This window comes from Cygnus atratus, chromosome 5 (assembly GCF_013377495.2).
Source record: "Cygnus atratus isolate AKBS03 ecotype Queensland, Australia chromosome 5, CAtr_DNAZoo_HiC_assembly, whole genome shotgun sequence".
NCBI lineage: Eukaryota > Metazoa > Chordata > Aves > Anseriformes > Anatidae > Cygnus > Cygnus atratus.
The window spans coordinates 30,377,653-30,396,144 of record NC_066366.1 but is presented as its reverse complement, the minus strand read 5'-3'; the positions used below and the strand labels follow the sequence as shown (position 1 = coordinate 30,396,144).

General features: G+C 47.5%; 1 protein-coding gene across 3 annotated transcripts in view; it reads left to right on the top strand.

Annotated features, from left to right (window-relative positions):
- The first annotated feature begins 2,564 nt into the window (after positions 1–2,564).
- The window catches only part of DPF3 (double PHD fingers 3), a 159,099-nt gene continuing 143,171 nt past the window's right edge, over positions 2,565–18,492 (top strand). For all 3 annotated transcript variants that reach the window (XM_035539529.2, XM_035539530.2, XM_035539528.2), the window contains exon 1: positions 2,565–2,603. In XM_035539529.2, the coding sequence (XP_035395422.2) occupies positions 2,572–2,603 (32 nt within the window). In that variant the 5' untranslated portion in view covers positions 2,565–2,571. The remainder of the gene's footprint in view (positions 2,604–18,492) is intronic.

Genomic DNA, 18,492 nt, shown 5'->3' with positions numbered 1-18,492 from the left:
CCTTAGCCAAAATAAGGCTTTGCAGGGTGAGCAGGAATGTTTTTGACCCCTCACATAAAGTATCAATGTTGTTGCATTATGTAAATAACAGAAGTGCGGATCAGGATGGCAGCAATATGATGTATGAGACATGACACTTCCAATACAGTGGAAAGAAAGGACACTGTTTTTCTTCTACTTGGGTAGAGATCAGCTGCAGTTGTGTTTACAGGGCCTGGGGTGAGGATGTGGATTCTACCTTCTAAAGCCCTGTTCACTCCAGCCCTGTAGGGGCAGAATGCTTAGGCTTTGTGTTGATGCCTCAGATTTTACTGCAATAGTTTTATGTCAAAACCCACCTTCCTTTTTTTAAAAATATAGACGTTGGCTGTCCAAACAGTTGGCAACCATTTATTAAAAATATGCCCACCTAATGTTTTTATGGTGAATGTTGTTAGGGTAGATATATATTCTTGCAGCTTCCTCCTAATGTTCTGGGTAGGTTTGAGTACAACTATCAGAAGCTAAGTGAGAATGTAAGTTCCTGAAGTTGGAACTTAGTGTAACTGAGTGTGTTTCAGATGTGTGGGGCTTGAATTGCTGCTTACGTCTGGTGTAAATCCACATTAACAGTATTTATTAGTGATTTATAGTAACCTAAAAACAGAATAAAAATCATAAACGATCTGTTGATGATGGAGTGGTGTGTGTATGTGGATATGGAGCTCTCTGTGGTATGATTTAAATGTTATATTAACATGAGTTTGTGATGGTCCCCTTACTTTCAGATGGTGAATCCATGAATAAGTTATGTAGGTCATTACCAAGGAAATGCCACTCGTGCTCCGTGCCTCTTTTACAGCGCTAGCAGTAATCCAAACGCTGTGGAATTCTCCGGGAAGCACGCTGTAGGAAAACCAGGTATGAGCAGCGCCGCATGTCTTCGTTCTCACGGGTGAGACTTCCCACTGTGCTGATAAGGCAGCTCTGGCCTTGGCCTTTTGGGAGATTTCTCTGAGCGAGGCAGTTCTGACAAGTTCCCCTGGCCAGTAACACGGGATCGGGCTGGGAAAAAAGCCCATCAACCCTCCAGGCTCGCCTGTGGCAGATACCGCTGTTTGTTGGGGTTGCTGGTAGCGGAAAAAGGCCCAATGTGCAAATAACAGGGGCAGCAAGGGAAGTACGTGTGTATTGCCAAAATGGGATCAAGCCTCTCTCCCCACAAAGCTGCAAGATCCCCTTGCCTGCTGAGCAGGAATGGGACTATACATCCAGCCAAACAGGATCAGAGGCTTGTTAAACTTCTAAAACTGACCTCAAACTTTTTTTTTTTTTTTTGATTCTCTAAAAATGTCACCATTTTGCATCAGAGTGTCTCAGGGCTTTCCAGAGCACGACTGAACTTTGGTGCCTTCTCTCAGCAGCACAGTTCTGCCTCCAGTTCTGCAGCGTGCACAGCATGGCGATAAGTCAAACCAGAAACCCTCACAACAGTGGGATGGGATGCAGGTCACTAGCTGAGGGGCTGGTCACCAGTTCAGGTGCACGCAGACTGCTCATTTCTTTGCAGCGCGTGCACCGACTGCGTGTTTGTGAAGACTCGGCAGTTTGTGGTTAGCTTTTCCTGTGAACAGTGAGAGAGTGCTAACAGGAGGGTCTGACGTTACCTTCAGTGTCACCTGGGCCGCTGCTATATGCAGTAATATCAGTTAATACGATAATGGAAACATTCTTAAGGTTTGCTTCCCAGAACCGTGTTTTGGGACAGATCTCGGCACGTTGGCAACCCCGCAGCTGCCAGGACGCCTGCTTCTCCTAAGCCGGGCTTGTAACCGGCTGCCTCAGAGGGAAGAGCCGGCTCCCTCCGCTTGGCACGGGAGCTGGGTTCACCTGGGAGCTAGCAGCGCGTTGGGAAGAGGGGCCAAAAACAAATCTTAAAAAGTGAAACCTCCTGCCAACTTGTGGTGAATTTTAACACATGGAAGTGATGCGGTGCTCCCTTCTCCCTCCGTGCCTGTGTGTAACAGTTCCCGTGCCTCTGCTCTCCTCTGCCCCGGTGCCGGGAGGCTGCGTTGCGCCGGACACCTGCGGGCGAGCTCTCGGTCCTTGCGGCCCCCGCGGAGCCGAGCCCGGGAGCCCAGCGCTGTCGGCGCTCCCGCACCACCTGGCTCCCGCCGGCGCGCCCGGCCGCTTCGGAGGCGGCGGGTCCGCGCGGTTCGGCCGCCTCCCGTCCCCGTCCTCCCAGCGGCGACTTCGCTCGAGTTTGCTCCCGTTACATAAGCGCGGCGGGGCAGGCTGGAGGGGCGCGGCGGGCGGCGGGGCGGCGCGGGGGCTCCCCCGGGGGGGCGGCGGGGGGCGGCGGGCCGGTGCCGGGGCGCGCTGCCCCTTTAAGGGCCGCCGGGCGCCCGCCGCACGGGCAGGGAGCGACCTCCGGGCTTTGACAGCTCCCCGCAGGACTCCCCGCGCCGCCGGCCCCGCCCCCGGCGCGCCATTGGCCGGCGGGCCGGCACGCCGCGCGCCGATTGGGCGGCCGCTTGCCCTGAGCGAAGCTTTAGAACTCCGAGCCCCAATATTCGGTTACATTGTAGCAAAATGGCGACTGTCATTCACAACCCCCTCAAAGCGTGAGTACCGCCCGGCGCCCGCCGCCGCCGCCGCGCCGCGGGGTGCGCCCCCCGCCGCCCCGCCGAGCCGCGCCCCGCCGGGCCCCGCCGCTCCGCCCGCCCGCCCGCCCCCCGCCTCCCCCTGCCGCTCGCGGCGTGCGCCCCGCGCCCCGCGGAACCCGCCTGAGCCCCCGAATTCGTTCCCCGTGCGCTCCGGGGCTCTGGGGCACGGCAGCGGGGGGCGGCGGAGGGCCCCGCTGCGCGGCTCTCGGCGCGTCCCGCCGGCCCCCGGGGGTGCGCGCACTTGACAGCGTCCTGCGGGGCCGGGCTGGGCTGGCGGGGGGCGGCCCGAGCCGGAGGGGGGTCGGGGCTCGGCTCCGCCGCAGCCCCCGGAGGAGTTGGGGCTCGCGGGGGGCTCGCTCCGGCGGCGGGGGCACGGCCGGCGCAGCTCGGTGTGCGCGGGGCTGTGCGGGCGGGGAGCGGGGAGGGAGGGAGGGACGGCGGCGGGCTCGCCTTAAATGAATGACTCGGGCCCGCCGCTGGCGGGTTTGGGGCAGGAAGTCCGGAGGGCTGCTTTGCATATGCCAGGCTTTCGCTTTCCCGAGCGGCGGGGACTTGAGCGCGTCTGCGGCTCGGGGTCGCAGCGAGCGCGGGCGGGGAGCGCCCCGGGGCAGCCAGCGGGGACGGGGACACCGGCAGGGACGGGGGCAGGTGCCGGTGCCCGGCAGTCCCCGGCCTCCCGAGCCCGGAACGGGAGCGGCCGCCGTCTTCTGGCTCGCGTCCTTTATTTTCCTTGTGGTCCGCGGCGCGCACCGCTAATCCCCGGAGGCATTAGGGAGAGGGGGATTTGGCCCCGGCCGTGGGGACAGGAGCTGCCGGAGCCTTGCCCGAGCGACTTCTCCGCGCACGGGGGCAGCGCTCTCGCTAACGACGCGGAGTACCTGCCGGGGCCGCTTCGTTTGCACTTCCCGGCTGCACCGAGTGGGTGTTTTTATGCCTTTGAGTTTTCAGAGATGAAATTGAGGCTGAGAGTCTCTTTTCTTTTCTTTTTTTTTTTTTTTTCTTTCTTTGACTCAAGTCTCTCCGGCTGGAGTTGGAAAACCCCTCGGAGGTTTTTCCAGGGATTCCTGCCGCTGCCTCAGCGCGGAGGGAAGGGAGGGCTGGAGCTGGGAAGGGGCTCGGACGGTCCCCGGCGGGCAGCGAGCTGCCCTCCCGCTTGCCGCCCGGCCCTCCGGTGGCACCGCACCGCGGCCAGCGGGGAGCGGGAGCGCAGGTCCCGAGGGGGCCGAGCGGGCTCTGCCGGCCCCAGCCCCGGCCCCGCCGGTCCCGGCCCGCCGCGCACTTCTGCAGCCGCCGGCAACTTCTCGCCCCGGCCGCTCCGCCCCGGGAGGCTCCAGTCCGCTCGCCCCGGGCCCTCGGAAGTGCCAGGCAGGCCCCCGGGAGCAGGAGGGGACCGGCGGGGGGCGCGGAGCCCCCGGGGGGAGCGGGCGCCGCCGTGCGGGCGGCCCCGCTGTGGGGCTGCCCCCCCCGGAGGGCCGCGGGGACCCCTGCCTGCCCCCGCTGGAGTCGGGGAGGGCAGCATCAGGCCGGGTCCGATCCGTTCCTACTTCCTCCCCGGGGGGCGAGGAGGAACAATAGGCACCCGGTGCCGGGGTCGCTTTTCTCCCCGCGCCTCCCAAAGTACTGGCGCTGCGCGGGGTGCGTGTGGGGGAGTTGGTGCTGGCTGGCTGACACCATCTGCATTTTTTATTAACAAGTTGTTTAATAAAACATCTTATTTTCACTTATTCTTGAAAGTTGCTTATCGGGAAACAATACACATGTAAATAAATTATGCGTGGGCTAAATTGGGACAAAAGCGGTAGGACACGTAATAGGGTGAAGGATGCAGTGTACAGTATTTTATCCTCATGTGTCCTTCCTGACAATGAAAGGGAGCTGAATGACATTTGCATTTCCTCTGTCTGCGTTTTGATTGTATCGCAAAACCCACAAACGCCCCCTACAGAAACTGGCCACACAAAGGTTTTGCTCTCAGATGGGGGACAATGTCGAGACTGAGAAATCCTAGCTCAGGTATCGAGCAGCTCCCCGTGTGTGCTTGTGCATTTAAGTGTGTCCAATATGCAGTCTCTCCCCAGCGCTTGGACACACATGTGGCCTTATTCATGCTAGGCTAGTCCCTCGGGGTAATGTATTCCAGTGTACCTGAACATCTGGGGGAATACATTAGGTAGAATAGCTCAGTCCCTTATCGATGAGGGGCACTTCCTTACATTCAGCTCGCCTCCTTCTCTACCTCTTCTCACTTGCCGCTTCTCTTTCGGGGCTTTCGTCCCTCTGCTGTTCTCTTCACTTCTTCCAGTGATCCAATCAACCTGGCACAACTGCCTGTTGTTTCTGCCATTTAATACCTGGTTTACCAACACAGCGCTACAGGCAAAAATATTGGAGATCTAAGTTTAACCGACCTGGGAAACAAGGGAAAGGCAGTAAGTGTCTGGACAAACGCATTCTTCTTCATCTGTGGAAAAGGCAGTACTCAGACAGCTTTGGTGGGGCAGCAGTGGATTTGAAATGCTGGATTTGTTGGGCTGTCTTTTCCAGTAGCCTGAGTACTTATCTCCATGTTTTCTCTTTCCATCTTCTACTCCTTTGAATATCTTAATGTGGAGATATTTGAGCAGGGCAATAGAAGAAACAAATGCCGTTAAATAGTATTCTGAGTGACTTAAAATGTCAGTCAGAAATCTCAGTGGACTTTGTAAACATTAATTAATTAAACCTCTCAACACCCCTGCGAAGAAAGGATTATTGCCTTTGTTTTATGGACGACTGAACTAGGACAAAGTGGTTAAGAAACTTTCTGATTCAAAGATCGAGCCTAGAACGCAGCAGTTCGGCTTCCAGCCCTAGCACCTCGTCACGTTTTCCCCATCTCTGCCTTATTAGTGATGTGCATATGGTACCATAATGCATTTAATGTAATTAAGATCTTGTAATTTACAGAGTCTTATCTAGAAGCGGAGCTGATTTTCCCCCCACCCTTTCTCTGTCTTTAATCCCACAGCTGACTTTTATTTCAGGTTGTCAATTAAACATACTCACTGCAACATATGTTAGGCTATTGCCTTTTCTGTGTGCGAGATTCCCTCATGCTGTAGCTCTCTGCCTGAGCGCGCACGAGAGGAGCTGCTGCCGCTGCGTAGCCTGGCCTCAGAGTAAGTAGCAGTGCTGGTGCTCTCCTGTGCTTTCGCTCCAGACAGCCCGTGGGGCAGAAGAAGCGAGCTGCACCCCCGTTGTGAGGCTGGGTCACCTACCTGCTGGCTGTGCTGCTGGACAGCTTTGATGTACGGGGAGAGGTTTATTCCCAGCCACGTGTCTGGGGAGCGTATCGGTGCGGTCTGGTGTGTACAGCGCTGGAGCTGACCTTATAAACCCTACCAGGCCTGTTCTGTGTCTGCGCTCCCGCTGCAAACAGGCAGCAGTGGGTGGTTTTCCAGTCGCTGTGCCTTCTCAGATAAAACTGCCTTGACAGCCCGCTCTGGCCCCTGGGCTGCCAGTTGGCCATCCTTGTGATGAATTCTGTGGCATGAGGCACCTGTGGAAAAAAGGTCAGTGCTCACATCCTTGCTTAATGTCAGCATCAGACCAGAGTAGGTCTTTGGGTCTTGTATGGCAAGAGTATTTCATAAGTGTTAACTTGGGCTGGAATTCAAGCTGGGGACTCAGAACTGTTTCCACATCCTGTTACCCACCCCTGAAACAACGCTACGTTGTGATTAAGTGCTTGTGAAGACTTATATATATACACATTTTTTCCCCTGAATGTTGTTGCATAAGCATCTGGTTGCTAATTTTTAGTATTAAAGTGAAAGTATAACGTGCTGTGCTTTTTTCAGCAGGTGGAAGCAGCGAAATAGGTGGACAGTTAGGTTGCCAGTTCGGTGTTTACAAGTGACGTGAAGGTGATTTTAATGTGGCTTTGTAGAAGGGAGTTTTCTTCTGCTTGACAGAACAGGGTTGTTGGACGCATTAAATCATGTACCAAAATCTCTACAGTGTTTCCAGTATGGCTCTGAAGTCACTTAAAAACATAAACGAGCCCTACTGTGACACATTTCAAGCCAAAACTGTTGCCCACATGAACGCTCTCTTTTCTGTATCCCAGCACCAGTCTTCAGAGAAAATGATGGATGAATGTTTTTGTATTTATGCAGGGAAACATGAGCATAAGAACAAAGTTGGGGGTGAGAGGGGGAAGAGAGAAGCCAAGTTATGAAGACCTGAGGATATGCTGGTTTGAATATGGGAGAGTCTGATAAATATGTTACTAGTTACAGTGTTTTGTCTGGTTGCATGAGTAACTTGTGCATGATTAGTTGTTGTAGGTCTTTTGTAATTTTGTTTTGTTGGTGTGGATGGATGGAGCTTGTGCCATAAAATTGTCACTGGAAAAAAAAAAGATTTTTAAAACATGCTATTTGTGGTGTGTGAAAGCAATGTTGAACTATCTGGGGTGGGCTACAAAGAGCCAAAAATATGATTATTTTTTTTTTGGAGGGTGTAATCATTTAAAGGTAAGCATGTGTCCAATGGTCTGTGTTCGTGACGCCCATTAGATTGGATTCACAGTGTACTAATGGGAAGAACAGTTCACCAGAGCACGCACGAGCACAGCACATGAAGCGAAATGGGGTTCTGTCTTCAGAGGGAGTCGTGGTGGACTCTAGTGAAGGTAACGTGGCTCATCTGTTGTGCAGCCTAATGAAAATTAATTTCCTCCTCTGCTTTCCTGAAACTGCAAGTGTGGTTTTCTGGGGTTGCTCTCAAGAATAGACCTTGTCCATCTCGTTGGCTGTGCCACTGCTGTCCAGAAATGAGACATTCCAGTGTGTTTGTTGTCTGGAATAATGCATCTTTTAGAATTATCATTTGCTGAGACTGGTGTTTTCTCATTCTGGTTTGCCTTTCATGTCAGAGCTGAATTTCTTTGCTTGGTAGATCAATTTTACAATCTTGGTATTTATTCTGGGCTCATCGCTGTGTTGTCTCTGTACGTAATGTTGCCTTGAGCAAGAACAATTCCTGTATTGTTTATCCCTGAGGACTTGTAGGAGTAGAACGAATCTGGCTTGGGAGCTGAAGATATTTTTCCCGTTGGACAAACAGACCTCTGATCTGAGGATTCCCTGGCCTGGGTGGCATGCTCCCTCATGCAGGGAAGCAGCACTGAGGCAGCATTGCTCAAGGTCTGTTCTGAGGGCTTCATTAGGACTGTGCTGCTCTTCTGGCTTTGCCTGGGAGTTTTGCCCAGGGTGCACAGACTGAGGTGTGTTAATTACTTCTTTAGTGCCGGTCCCAGTTTTACCATTGGCTTGTTTCTTTTAAGAGAAGTGGTATCATCAACATAATCTAGGAGAGAACATACCCTTAAAATCCATCTTCAGCAACTTCTGTCAGGTGGAAGTGCTCCTTTCTTCTCTTCATAAACTTCTCAGCAGTTTGTGGAACAATCCCAAATATGCTGAAGCACTGTGTGAAAAGCAGAAAGTGATTTTTACTTTCCAAAGAAAGAAGAAAACTGTCCACTGTATTTTTACTGTCCAAACTGAGTGACATGCAACAAATAACATAAGTGACTGCTTGAATACTGAATGTTCAAAATTCTTATTTATCTTTAATGGCCTAAATTATTAGAAATACCATGCTTTTTTTCCCTATTGTTATATATGGTTTATTTCCCAGAAGAGCATATTTTAACCACAGATTCCCAGCAGATGTCTCGGAGAAGAATAATGCAGTGTCTCAATAGCTGCTGGCAAATATCCTTCTCACACCCCCACCTCCTCCAGCATGGGAATAGCAGGGGTATGTCAGCACGTGTCTCGGTTTTCAGGTTACCTGCTTGAGCCGGGTGCAGCAGGAGAGCTGCAATTCCAGCCACATGGAAGGTTTTTCTGGCACCCCAGCGCTGTCTGGGGGGAGGCTTCGCAGGGAGTCACCGGAGGAGCGAGAGCAGGGCAGGGACGGGTACTGATGAGTGTGCGCTGGGTGGCTGTGATCAGCAGCGTGTGCTTGCCAAATCCTGACTCATTCATTTTTCGTTCTGCTGAGCTATAGCTGGGAGAGAGTCCCCTGCTCAGGTGCTGGTGGGGACACTGACTACATCAGTGTTGTTGTTCTGGGGAGAAAGGCTGGAAGTGACATTTAATATTGCAGTCTCTTGTGACAGAGCTGATCCAGCCTAACTGAGGCTCATCTCGCCATTCACGCAACACTGTGAGTTGTATCAGTCTTTGGCACCTGATAACGCTGCCCTTGCTTTCTGATAATTTTTATAAATCACAATAAAATGTCAACTGTAGGGTGCATATTAAATCTAAGTATGCAAAAGAAAGAAACTCCAGATACTTTAGTTTCTCCCCCTTGCTTCTTGCCAGATCCCCCGTCATTTTGGCTCCTGTACACGTTGTAAAGGGCACTCTGGCTGGGGCAATGATAAGTTGTTATTTAGGCTCCTGAAGGTCTTGGTTAAGACATCGGACTAAATTCTTTACAAACACATGGCTTAATGGTTCCCACCTCGTAGGGCTCAAAAATCTAAATAGGTTGGACAGTGCAAAGAAAATCAGGTGCAGAGCAGTGAAATAAGGCCATGTCCCGAGTTGGTTAATTCCAGTCTGCCCTACCGCATCAGCTGGCAGTACTGATTTGATCTGATCAGATGCGGGCATGCTACTCCTGCCAAAACACAAAGTACAGTGCTTATGCTGCTTTTATGCTTTGGGTTGGCTTCATGCTAGCCACAGGAAGATAGATTATGCCTGCTGGAACAAAATTACCTCTTCGAAACATTCTGAGTGTTTTTCGTGTTTTGGAAGAGTGAGTGACTGCCAGTTCAGTGCTTTGTGTCACACAGCTCTGGAGTTTTTGGTCTGGTTCTAGCAATTCTGCAGTTCCTAGTGTTTGTTGTCTCGTGGATCCACAGCCGAAAGTGATTAGTCAGAGTCGGGAGAAAAATTGAAATGGCTGGAGTTAGATCTCAGGTAGCTCACTGTCCAGTGAACTGTGTTGTTGGGAAACTTATAATGGAGACAACAGAGTTAATATTATTTCTTCAAGGGAAAATTAATATTCTTATTTCCATTTCCTTCAAGAACAGTCCTGAGGAAAGTAATCCATGGATTTGTGACTTTTCAAGTATTTTGGCCTCCGTACAGTTTCGTGAGAGATTGTGGGTAGCCAACGATGGGGACAAATACATTTTTTTGTTTATGATTACGTTAAAACCGATGCAATCTGAATAAGGAATAATGGAAACAGTGGGTCAGAAGGATGTTTTACTGCTCATCTCCTTTGGTCTTGACCATGAATAAAAACTGCATCATGCCTGAAGCTGCTGTCCTGTTGAGTGTTGTGATAAATCACACACCAGAATCCAGTATCAGAAATTTTAACATGGGCCCACTTATATCTACAAGTTGCCCTGACTGCTACTGCTTTTTTTTAAGGGATTTTGAAGACTGTAGGTTTCTGTGTTTTCTATGGACTCCTTATCCTTGCAGTTTTCTCTTCGTTAGCATATACCTGATGATGTGAAATAGGGAACAGATCAGGAGCACAGCTCCAATTCGTAGCTCAGCACCTTTTATAGCTGGGCTGGGGCTAGTGCTGGCTAACAGGCATGTGAGACGTGCTGGGAAGACTCCACAGTGAGGAGTTTCTCCACAGGTGTGGTTTGATTGCAGCATTGAGATACTTCTTTTACTGCTTCCTCATAACTGACTGACTCCCAGACTTCAGCGTTTAGAAGGGCTTTTCCAAAAAGGCACGTGTCCCTCTGTTCGTTTTGGTGACGTTAGTCCCCAGGGATCAAATGGCACGTGGATGAATGTGATGTTAATGCCTCCCCAGGTAGAATGGGGCCCCAAAGACCTCTCCCTTCTCTCTCTTCTCTTACATTGATAGAGTTGAATAGGAACTTCAGAAGGTTAGCTGGTGTTACGTTGATGGCAAACAGGCATTCCTGAGGTCAAAATGCAACCAAAAAATATTGTTGGGGAAATATGTGGAAAACCCTTCTCAATTTCATGTCACCAGCTCTGATTCATTGTTGTTGATAAGCTCAGCTAAATGTTTTATCTTTTCTTAGCTTTCCTCTCCCCCGCCTCTCAACCTCTTTCCCCCATTGACCTCTACGAGCACAGCCCTAGCTGTTGATTTATCAGGGCAGGCTAGCTCAGCACTGTGTGGAGATTGCTTTTAATTAACTCTCTTCGTTTTTTCCAACCTTCAGGGAGCAGCAACCCTTTAATGATTTTAATATTTTATCTGGATTTATATCCACCTTATGTGTTGTTTGTTGCTCTGCTTCCTCACATGTTCTTCTTGAGTCATTTCCCAAAATGAAGTGTTTGCTTCAGGTCCATCATACGGGATGAGGAGGAGTGTTTTTAATGGCATCTGGACTGGGAGAATTGGACTCTCTATGATCTACCACGGCATTTTGGAGGAGGATGGGGAGTTTGAGGTGATGCATTTTGGTGCTGTCTCTGAGCAGGACTCACTGCAGTGTTGTGCCTCAGTGCGCAGGGAGCGGCAGCTTTGTTTTGTGGTTGCAGCATGGCAGATTAGAGCCTACCAAATTAAATCTGACCCCTGACTTGTTGTCATGGTCAGAGTCACAAGCTAATTTTCACAGCCAGGTATGACTCTCATGCTAGTCAGCTTGAGTAAAGGAGGCACTAATGTAATGAACTGTTGCTAAAATGTAGTTAGCTTCTGTGAGTACAGGTCAAAATGGGAGTCCCTGTTTACCAGCAAAACCACTCTGCCTACTGTGAGTAACTCTACCAAGTGAGATTTCTTCAGCCTGATCAGAAAGCAGCTATACAAAACTTCTCCCACCTGGAATTTTCTGTTTACATATCCTACAGTGAGGATTTCAGGAGGTCCACTATAAGAGAATTAGGGAAAATATGTTATTTATAATATTAAGTATGGCATTTTCATGCCAGAGGAGGAAACCACTTCATAATCATGCTCAAAGTAGCATCACAATCCAGTTTGTGGGATTATTTTCTCTGTTCCTCTCATGGGAGGAATGACTTGCACTGAGTGACTTTGTTAGGGTTGCACTGTCAACCACTGACAGAACTGGATGTTTAGTAGCTGCATTTCTCTGCTTTTGGTGTTGACTGTTGGGCAGTGTATGAATATGTGTTGAAAGTGCATGGGAATTCTTCCTGGGTAGCAGTTTGATGATCCAGCTGAAATTAGGGGCATGAAGGAAAGTGAGTTAAGACTGTCTGGTTCTGATGGAAAGAGTCCACAGATAAATATTGCTAAACCATCCTTTATAACAGTGGTTTATGCCTAGAGCAAAAGCATCTTTTGGGGTGCAAAGATTGTACCACTGAAACAAACCAGATAACAACCAAGTGGTAAGTAGTTAAAAATATATTGCCCTTGCAATTCAAAATACACATGCTGCACACCAGATAGCCTGTTCGGTATAATTCATACATTGAATTCAAAGTCATTGGTGTGAGAACAGTTTGACTCCATTTATTTTACAAGGCTACTTATAAGTATGTGTGAGTGTATTTAAAGCCCATTTGTTAAAATGGCAAAAGAAATTAAGAGGTTCCCAGATCTAGTCCTCCCTTACTGAGGGAAGTAGCTCCAAGGTGTTAGTTGAGAGGATCACGATCGTTGGTGCTACTTAGGGAAATGTTGGCAGTGCATCACTGCATAAGATCATGTATGTCATCTGGTCTGCGGTTTGTGTCTGTTCTGTCTTCCTCTGCAGTACACTTTAATTTTAAAAAGTAATTATTTGGGTGTATTTTTTTCCCATGTTGTTGCTGCGATTCCTCAGTAACTAACTCCTGGCATTCTCATCTGACCAGATTGCAGATATATCTGCTTCAGGTATTCATACTGCTGAGTTGATCTGAAAGTAAATTCCCTCCTCCCCTCTTATTAGCTTTCTAGCTTTGTTTCCATAACTAACGTATCCACAAAATCCAAGGGCTAGGAGAAGCTGGCTCTCCTGATAGTGTCTTCTGAATTCCTGACTGCTGAACACACAGCATGCGAAGTCAAAACCCGTCTGGCCCTCACAAGGCAGTCTGTTTCCCAGGCTGTTGTTAGCAGCTACCTTCTCCATGCACCCCTCGGAGGGGAAGAGGAGGAACAGATGAGGGGTGAGCACTCTGCCTTTGGGAAAGGCTCTGACCTGAAAATGGATTGCAATTCCAGCCGAATGGTTCCTTCCCTTGGTAACAGAATTGCATGCCTGGGCTCTGAGCTCTTTGCATTAATTCCACCTCTGCTAAACTTTCCCAGTCAATTAACCATGTCCATCTCCTGCTCTAGCAGACACACGTGCCTTTTCTGCCGCAGCAGGGTTTTGGAACAGTAACTCCCTGCAGCCTTTGCTGCAGCAGTTTTCCTCCAGCAGCTTCCCTCAAGCGTGGTTATCAATTAGGACCTGTCAGGTTTTTCCCGCCGATGCATCTGTTTTCAGGGCTGCAGGACTCTGACCTTTTGCTTCTGTCTTTATAAATACTGTTTTTTCCAAGAGGGGCCAGCTCAAATGCTGAGTGTTACATCTTTACGCTGATACAAAAGCTACGCGAAAATTTCAGTCTTAATCTGAGGGGATTCTGATGAACGTGGGTATTTCTTTTGGTTTCTGTCATTGTGCTTCCCTTGGGTTTTGGTTTTGCTTGTCAAAAAGGCCCCATTAGGCTGACCAGTAGTTCTCATGAGGCGTTGCAGGCAGCACCCACAATTTAGAGATCACTTCTGAGTGGGTGGCCAGACAGAATAGGAGAGCAGCGTGTTCCTGGAGGGTGAAGTGGCTGGGAGGTGCTCACCTACGGGCTCCGAGGTAGACTTCCTCCGAAAGGCATCCCGCACGCACCTCTGTGCCTGGAAGAATGGTTCAGACACTGGCACTGGTGATCTCTTGGCAAAGTGCTTAGGGGACACAAAAACATAGCTTGAACGTGATTTTCTTGCATGCTGGGCTGTCTTCAAAGCTCAGGTTGAGCTAGAGTGCCTCTTAAAGCAAGAGACTGTGCTTAATATCTTGCCCTGTGTGTGCGGGTGATCCTGGTTAGTGGATAGGTATCTATATCATAAAAGCTGCCATCCTAGTTGGCACTAATTGGTTCCTATGTGGGTGCTTTCAGATTACCAAATTGGCCACAGAGGCTCAATTAAGAGAGGTGTAGGTTTAAAAGAAGGTTCCTGGGTCTTATGTCCAGTCCCCTGGTACCATGTCAGATAATCTCTTTCATAAACTGAAAAGTCCTTGTCTTAAATCCCCACTTGGACTGTTTGTTCCTATTACTCCTCTTGGGAGGGTTCCAGAACCCACTGCTCTGATGGCTGGAAATAGCATTTTAATCCCTAGCCTAGCCCTACTTGTGACCAGTCTATACCCATTTGTTCTGGTGCCAGCATGGAGTTGTTCGTTTAAATAGTATTGCTCCCTCCAAGTCTTCCTCTCCACTGTCATGCGTTTGTATGGTAGTGTTACAAGCCCTCTCGGCCTTTGTTTTGATAAGTGAAACTATCTGTGCTATCTCTTCCTTTCTTTTGATCACCAAAGTATTTATTGTTTTTACCTTCTCTACTTCAGCTTGGATTACTCCCATTTAACTTGCTTGAATGTGAATAGACAGTGTCAATGTTCCAGGTGAATTTTTGCCAGTGCCCTCCCCAAAACTTTAATTTTACCCCTTCTGGGAGCATTTTGCATTTGTTTGCTGTTGTACTGTGCTGGTCATTCAAAGTCATCCTGTGATAGACTGATACTGTTATGTTTTTTCTGTCCTTTTTCAACTGTTGTTGTCGAGGAGATATCTGCAGGGTGTCAACTGAAATTTGTACTAAATTCACTCCTTCTAATTCTTGCCCGTTATTCTTAACTTCCTGGATGACCCTTCAGCTTGTGTAAGTGGCTAACGTTTATCAGCACACGTACTTCTTGTGCCGAGGTCATTAGCAGAAATACTGAACAAGATCAGTCCCTAGACCAGTCCTTTCTGGAACTCTGTAAGTAACCTCCCTTTGGCCAATTACTTTCTCTCTCAGGATGTTAACTGTGTCCAGTCCTCTGTCAGTAGTTTTTCAGTCATATCACCATTTTGTACTCATCCTCATCTTCTCTGTTTTTGGTAACTTCTCATGTTTCTTTTTTCTCATTTGGTGATTAAAGAACTTGATGTCTCTAAATTCAGGCTCATTTAGCTTTGCTGCAATAATTTGCAAGGTTTTAGAACATTTAACAAAGAAATAAGAATTTTATTTTGCTTGCTAAGCTACAGTAGTGTAGTACTAACCTTAATTTTCAGTATCTGCCTAAAGAACTTGCCAGTAGATGTATGATTTCATGTTGCAGTTCTTGCTCAAAGATTTTTCAGAGTTTGTGTTTTAGCTGCACAAGTGTCTGTGGCTTCCATCTCAGTCACCCCACTAAAGCACGAGCACAACATTCCTTTAGCTCTTGGCCTGTACCTATGTTATGTTTAATCTAAGTACCGTTTTCACTGCAAAACAGCTGATCTTTCTTTGATCACTTTTGTTTTGATGTCTGAAGAATATTGCTGTTTCTTAATAGCTTTCTCAAGTTAGAGCTCTTGACTTTGGCAATTCTCCCTTTATCACTCTACTTCCTGACCTTTAAGATTTTTTTTTTCTATAACTACGGCTTTCTGTTCCTGAAGGGTGTATGTTTTATTCTAATGCCCTTTTCCAAATATTCAGCCAATAACTTCTCCAGTCTTTCCATGCGAGTTTCAAACAATTTTTGCATTTTTGTCTTAAAGAAATTCCACAAGTTCTGCTGTATTCCATTCCTCCCATGCTTAAAGAGCAGGTTTGAAGCACTCAAAACCAGGTTCAGAGTACTTTGGTGATGGGAAGTGTACAATTTTGTACCTATTCTTGGACTGCAGAAGACTGAGGCCATGCTGATCTAGGGCAAGCAGAAGCAATTCTGTTTAACATTAAAGTATTTCACTTAATTAGTTCATGCCTAGATGTGGCTTTTAAAAGCTCAGCAATATAAAACTGTTGTTTCTTTCTTTTCTTTTTACCATTAAGTAAAAACCCCAAATGAGCACCATAAAGTAACTTTTTCTTAAATGACTTTGTTCAGTTTTTTTCCCCTGATGTTATTGATCTTATTTAGAGAAAATTGTGTGTATGCAGAATATATATATATATGTGTGTGTGTGTGTGTGTGTGTGTGTATAATATAGGAAAGAAAGAGTGTACCTATAGGTGGTGTTTAGGAAAACATGATATTGTTTGTTAGTCAGTGCCTTGCCATTTTAAACGTTTCCATACACTTCCTACTGATTTATAGCAGTATGTGATTCAACTCTTTCCTATTGGTCAGTTTCAAAAACCTCATATAAATTGTTTTTTGTTTGTTTGTTTTTTAATGAGAGAAGGCTCTGGGAACTTTTACAGTATTACAGCACTCTTTGGATCAATGCATATCCCAGCAATCCCTTGCACAAATGACCTAAAATTGTGTGATCAAACCTCTTCTCCCCTCCCCATCCCTAGAGAGATATTTGTAATTAGATAAAATGAGGACAGAATATGCATAAGTATCTGTTATGCTGGGATTCCTGCCCAGAAAGGAAACTAATGGCCTGAGCTGGTCATAATCTTGTGCGCCCTGTATGCTATTGACGAAGCTATGGCTTGAGAACGCTGGGAGTTCAGAAGCAGATTTTGGCTGCCTGTCTTTTGGTAACCTTTTTTAATTGACTGACTGTTTTCCAGAACAAGTGGAGTTACACATCCTATATTTTACTCATTGTTCATTGTCAGGGACATTTTGCTTGTAGGAGAGGGCCTGATTCACCAATCTCATGCTTTATGCAATGGAAGTGTGCGTAAGTTACTGCTTCTGTGGTTTGGAAGTGCTTCACATTCACTTTGCCCAGATGTAAATGACCACATGAAGTGCAAGACAGTGGAGATCTGGGCCTGGAATTGCTGTTGGTTATTTTTTTCCATTTCATCTAGCAATTGCTGCTTGTCTCTGATTCTTCGGCAGAAGGGACTGTGGTGTTCTGAGAGCGAGTTCTACTCTCTCAGCTCAGACTAAGAAGCCTCTTTGAAGTCTGTGTGCCAGGGTGTCCCATCCTGTGATGCTATGCAGTGCGAGAGGACCAGATAGGTGACAGTAGGTGTCAGCTCACCCCTCACGAACTTGTCGTTTTTTAGTCCTCTGCTAGAGTTGTGGTTTTTTCTTGTCAGTGAAACGCAAACCCTGGGTACTTATGAATCTGTCAGTCTTCCTCAAATAGCCCAGTCATTGGCAAATCCATTGATGAAAAGCTTTACTTGAACAGATGGGCAGCCTGTGCTCTAGCCTTTCTGTCTTGCTTTGCTTCGATGTCCATGGAGTAAATGTCGGTGAAAGTGAGAGAAGCCTTTTGATTAAAGGAGAGGCAAGGTCACGTAAGAAGCATGTCCTCCTGCACATTCCCAAGGAAGGTATCTATCCAGCATTTCCAGTACTCTGCCCAGTGCAGCTAAATCAGGAGGTACGAGAGCCAAGGCTATGCTGAAAGGAGATTCTTTTTTCTTCTTGTGATTATGTCAAGTTTGGCATCTTTTTTAACTGAGGAAGGTTGGTTTTTTCTCCTTCTCCAGTCATAGTAATCTGCAGAGCAGGAGATTTGGGATGAACCTCGGTTTTCTGTGCTTACAAGGGAGCAGGAGCTTCTGTGGCTGGACTGGAGGACTGGAATGTGTTGTTTCAAGACACTGAATGTGAAAAAAAAACACGTTGGCTTCATACAGACTATGGTTTTTGTTTGTACTCAGCCAATGTGATTTCACTGAAGTCCAGAAAGTTGTGCCAGTATGAGAGACGAATCAAGTACATGTTATTTCAAGACAGCCTTGCTACCAGAACTAACAGGAAAAAAATCTTTTTAAAAAAATTTTTTTTTCTCCTTAAATTTTCAGAATCTCCCTCCCTGTAGGATATTCAGCAGTGCCCTATGCTTATAATTTGGGAGCAGCTGTTGCCATTAGCTGCCACCTAAGAGATCTTTAGCAGAAGTCTATAGCTTACCATGCAGGACAGGCAGCAAGATGACTTCTTAGTAACAAGGATGGGTCTGAACAAAATCCTGGATCTCAGCACTTCTTGCAGGCTTCGAAGACTGAACCTGGATCTGAAGTTAAATGTCTTTAATGGACAGGATCCAAACACCCACATGCTTTGGCAGAGCTCAGATACAAATTTTGTCTACCTAAAGAATCAAGGTTCTGTTTTCATGTAGATTCGTCTACTAGTGAGAAGCAAGGGAAGGGATAAGACAGAAAATATGACACATTGGCAAAATTGTTTTTCAATACTATGTTTTTCAAAGTTTTTTCCATGAGGCGTCAGCAGCTCTTAAAAATTGCAGGGAGAGAGTACAGTTGTCAATGAGCCAGAACGGTTAAATGCTTTTAAATATTTGAGTTGGGTTATTCCTTCACCTTTCTTTCTCACAAACATGTCTGGTAAAACTCCAGTAATGAAAACACTTGCTGGGGGGGGGGGGATAAAATCCTTTTCAGCAAGTAGTGACGGTGACATTTTAATCATATCATAACAACACTGTTAGCAACGGTTTAGGTTTGGCATTGAACATATACACAACATTTGTTCTTTTATACAGTATCGGTATTACATAGTAAAAATAGCACAATTGCAAAACTCATTTGTCACCCTTGTGCCAACTTTGTTCAGCTGACAGTTGCTGTTTGAACTTTTTAAAGCAGTGTTTCATCCATATGTTAATACCAACTGTACGATGAAGTCTCTGCTTTCAGCTGATCCTCCGGTGCTCTGCAACCATGCACGGTAGTTACT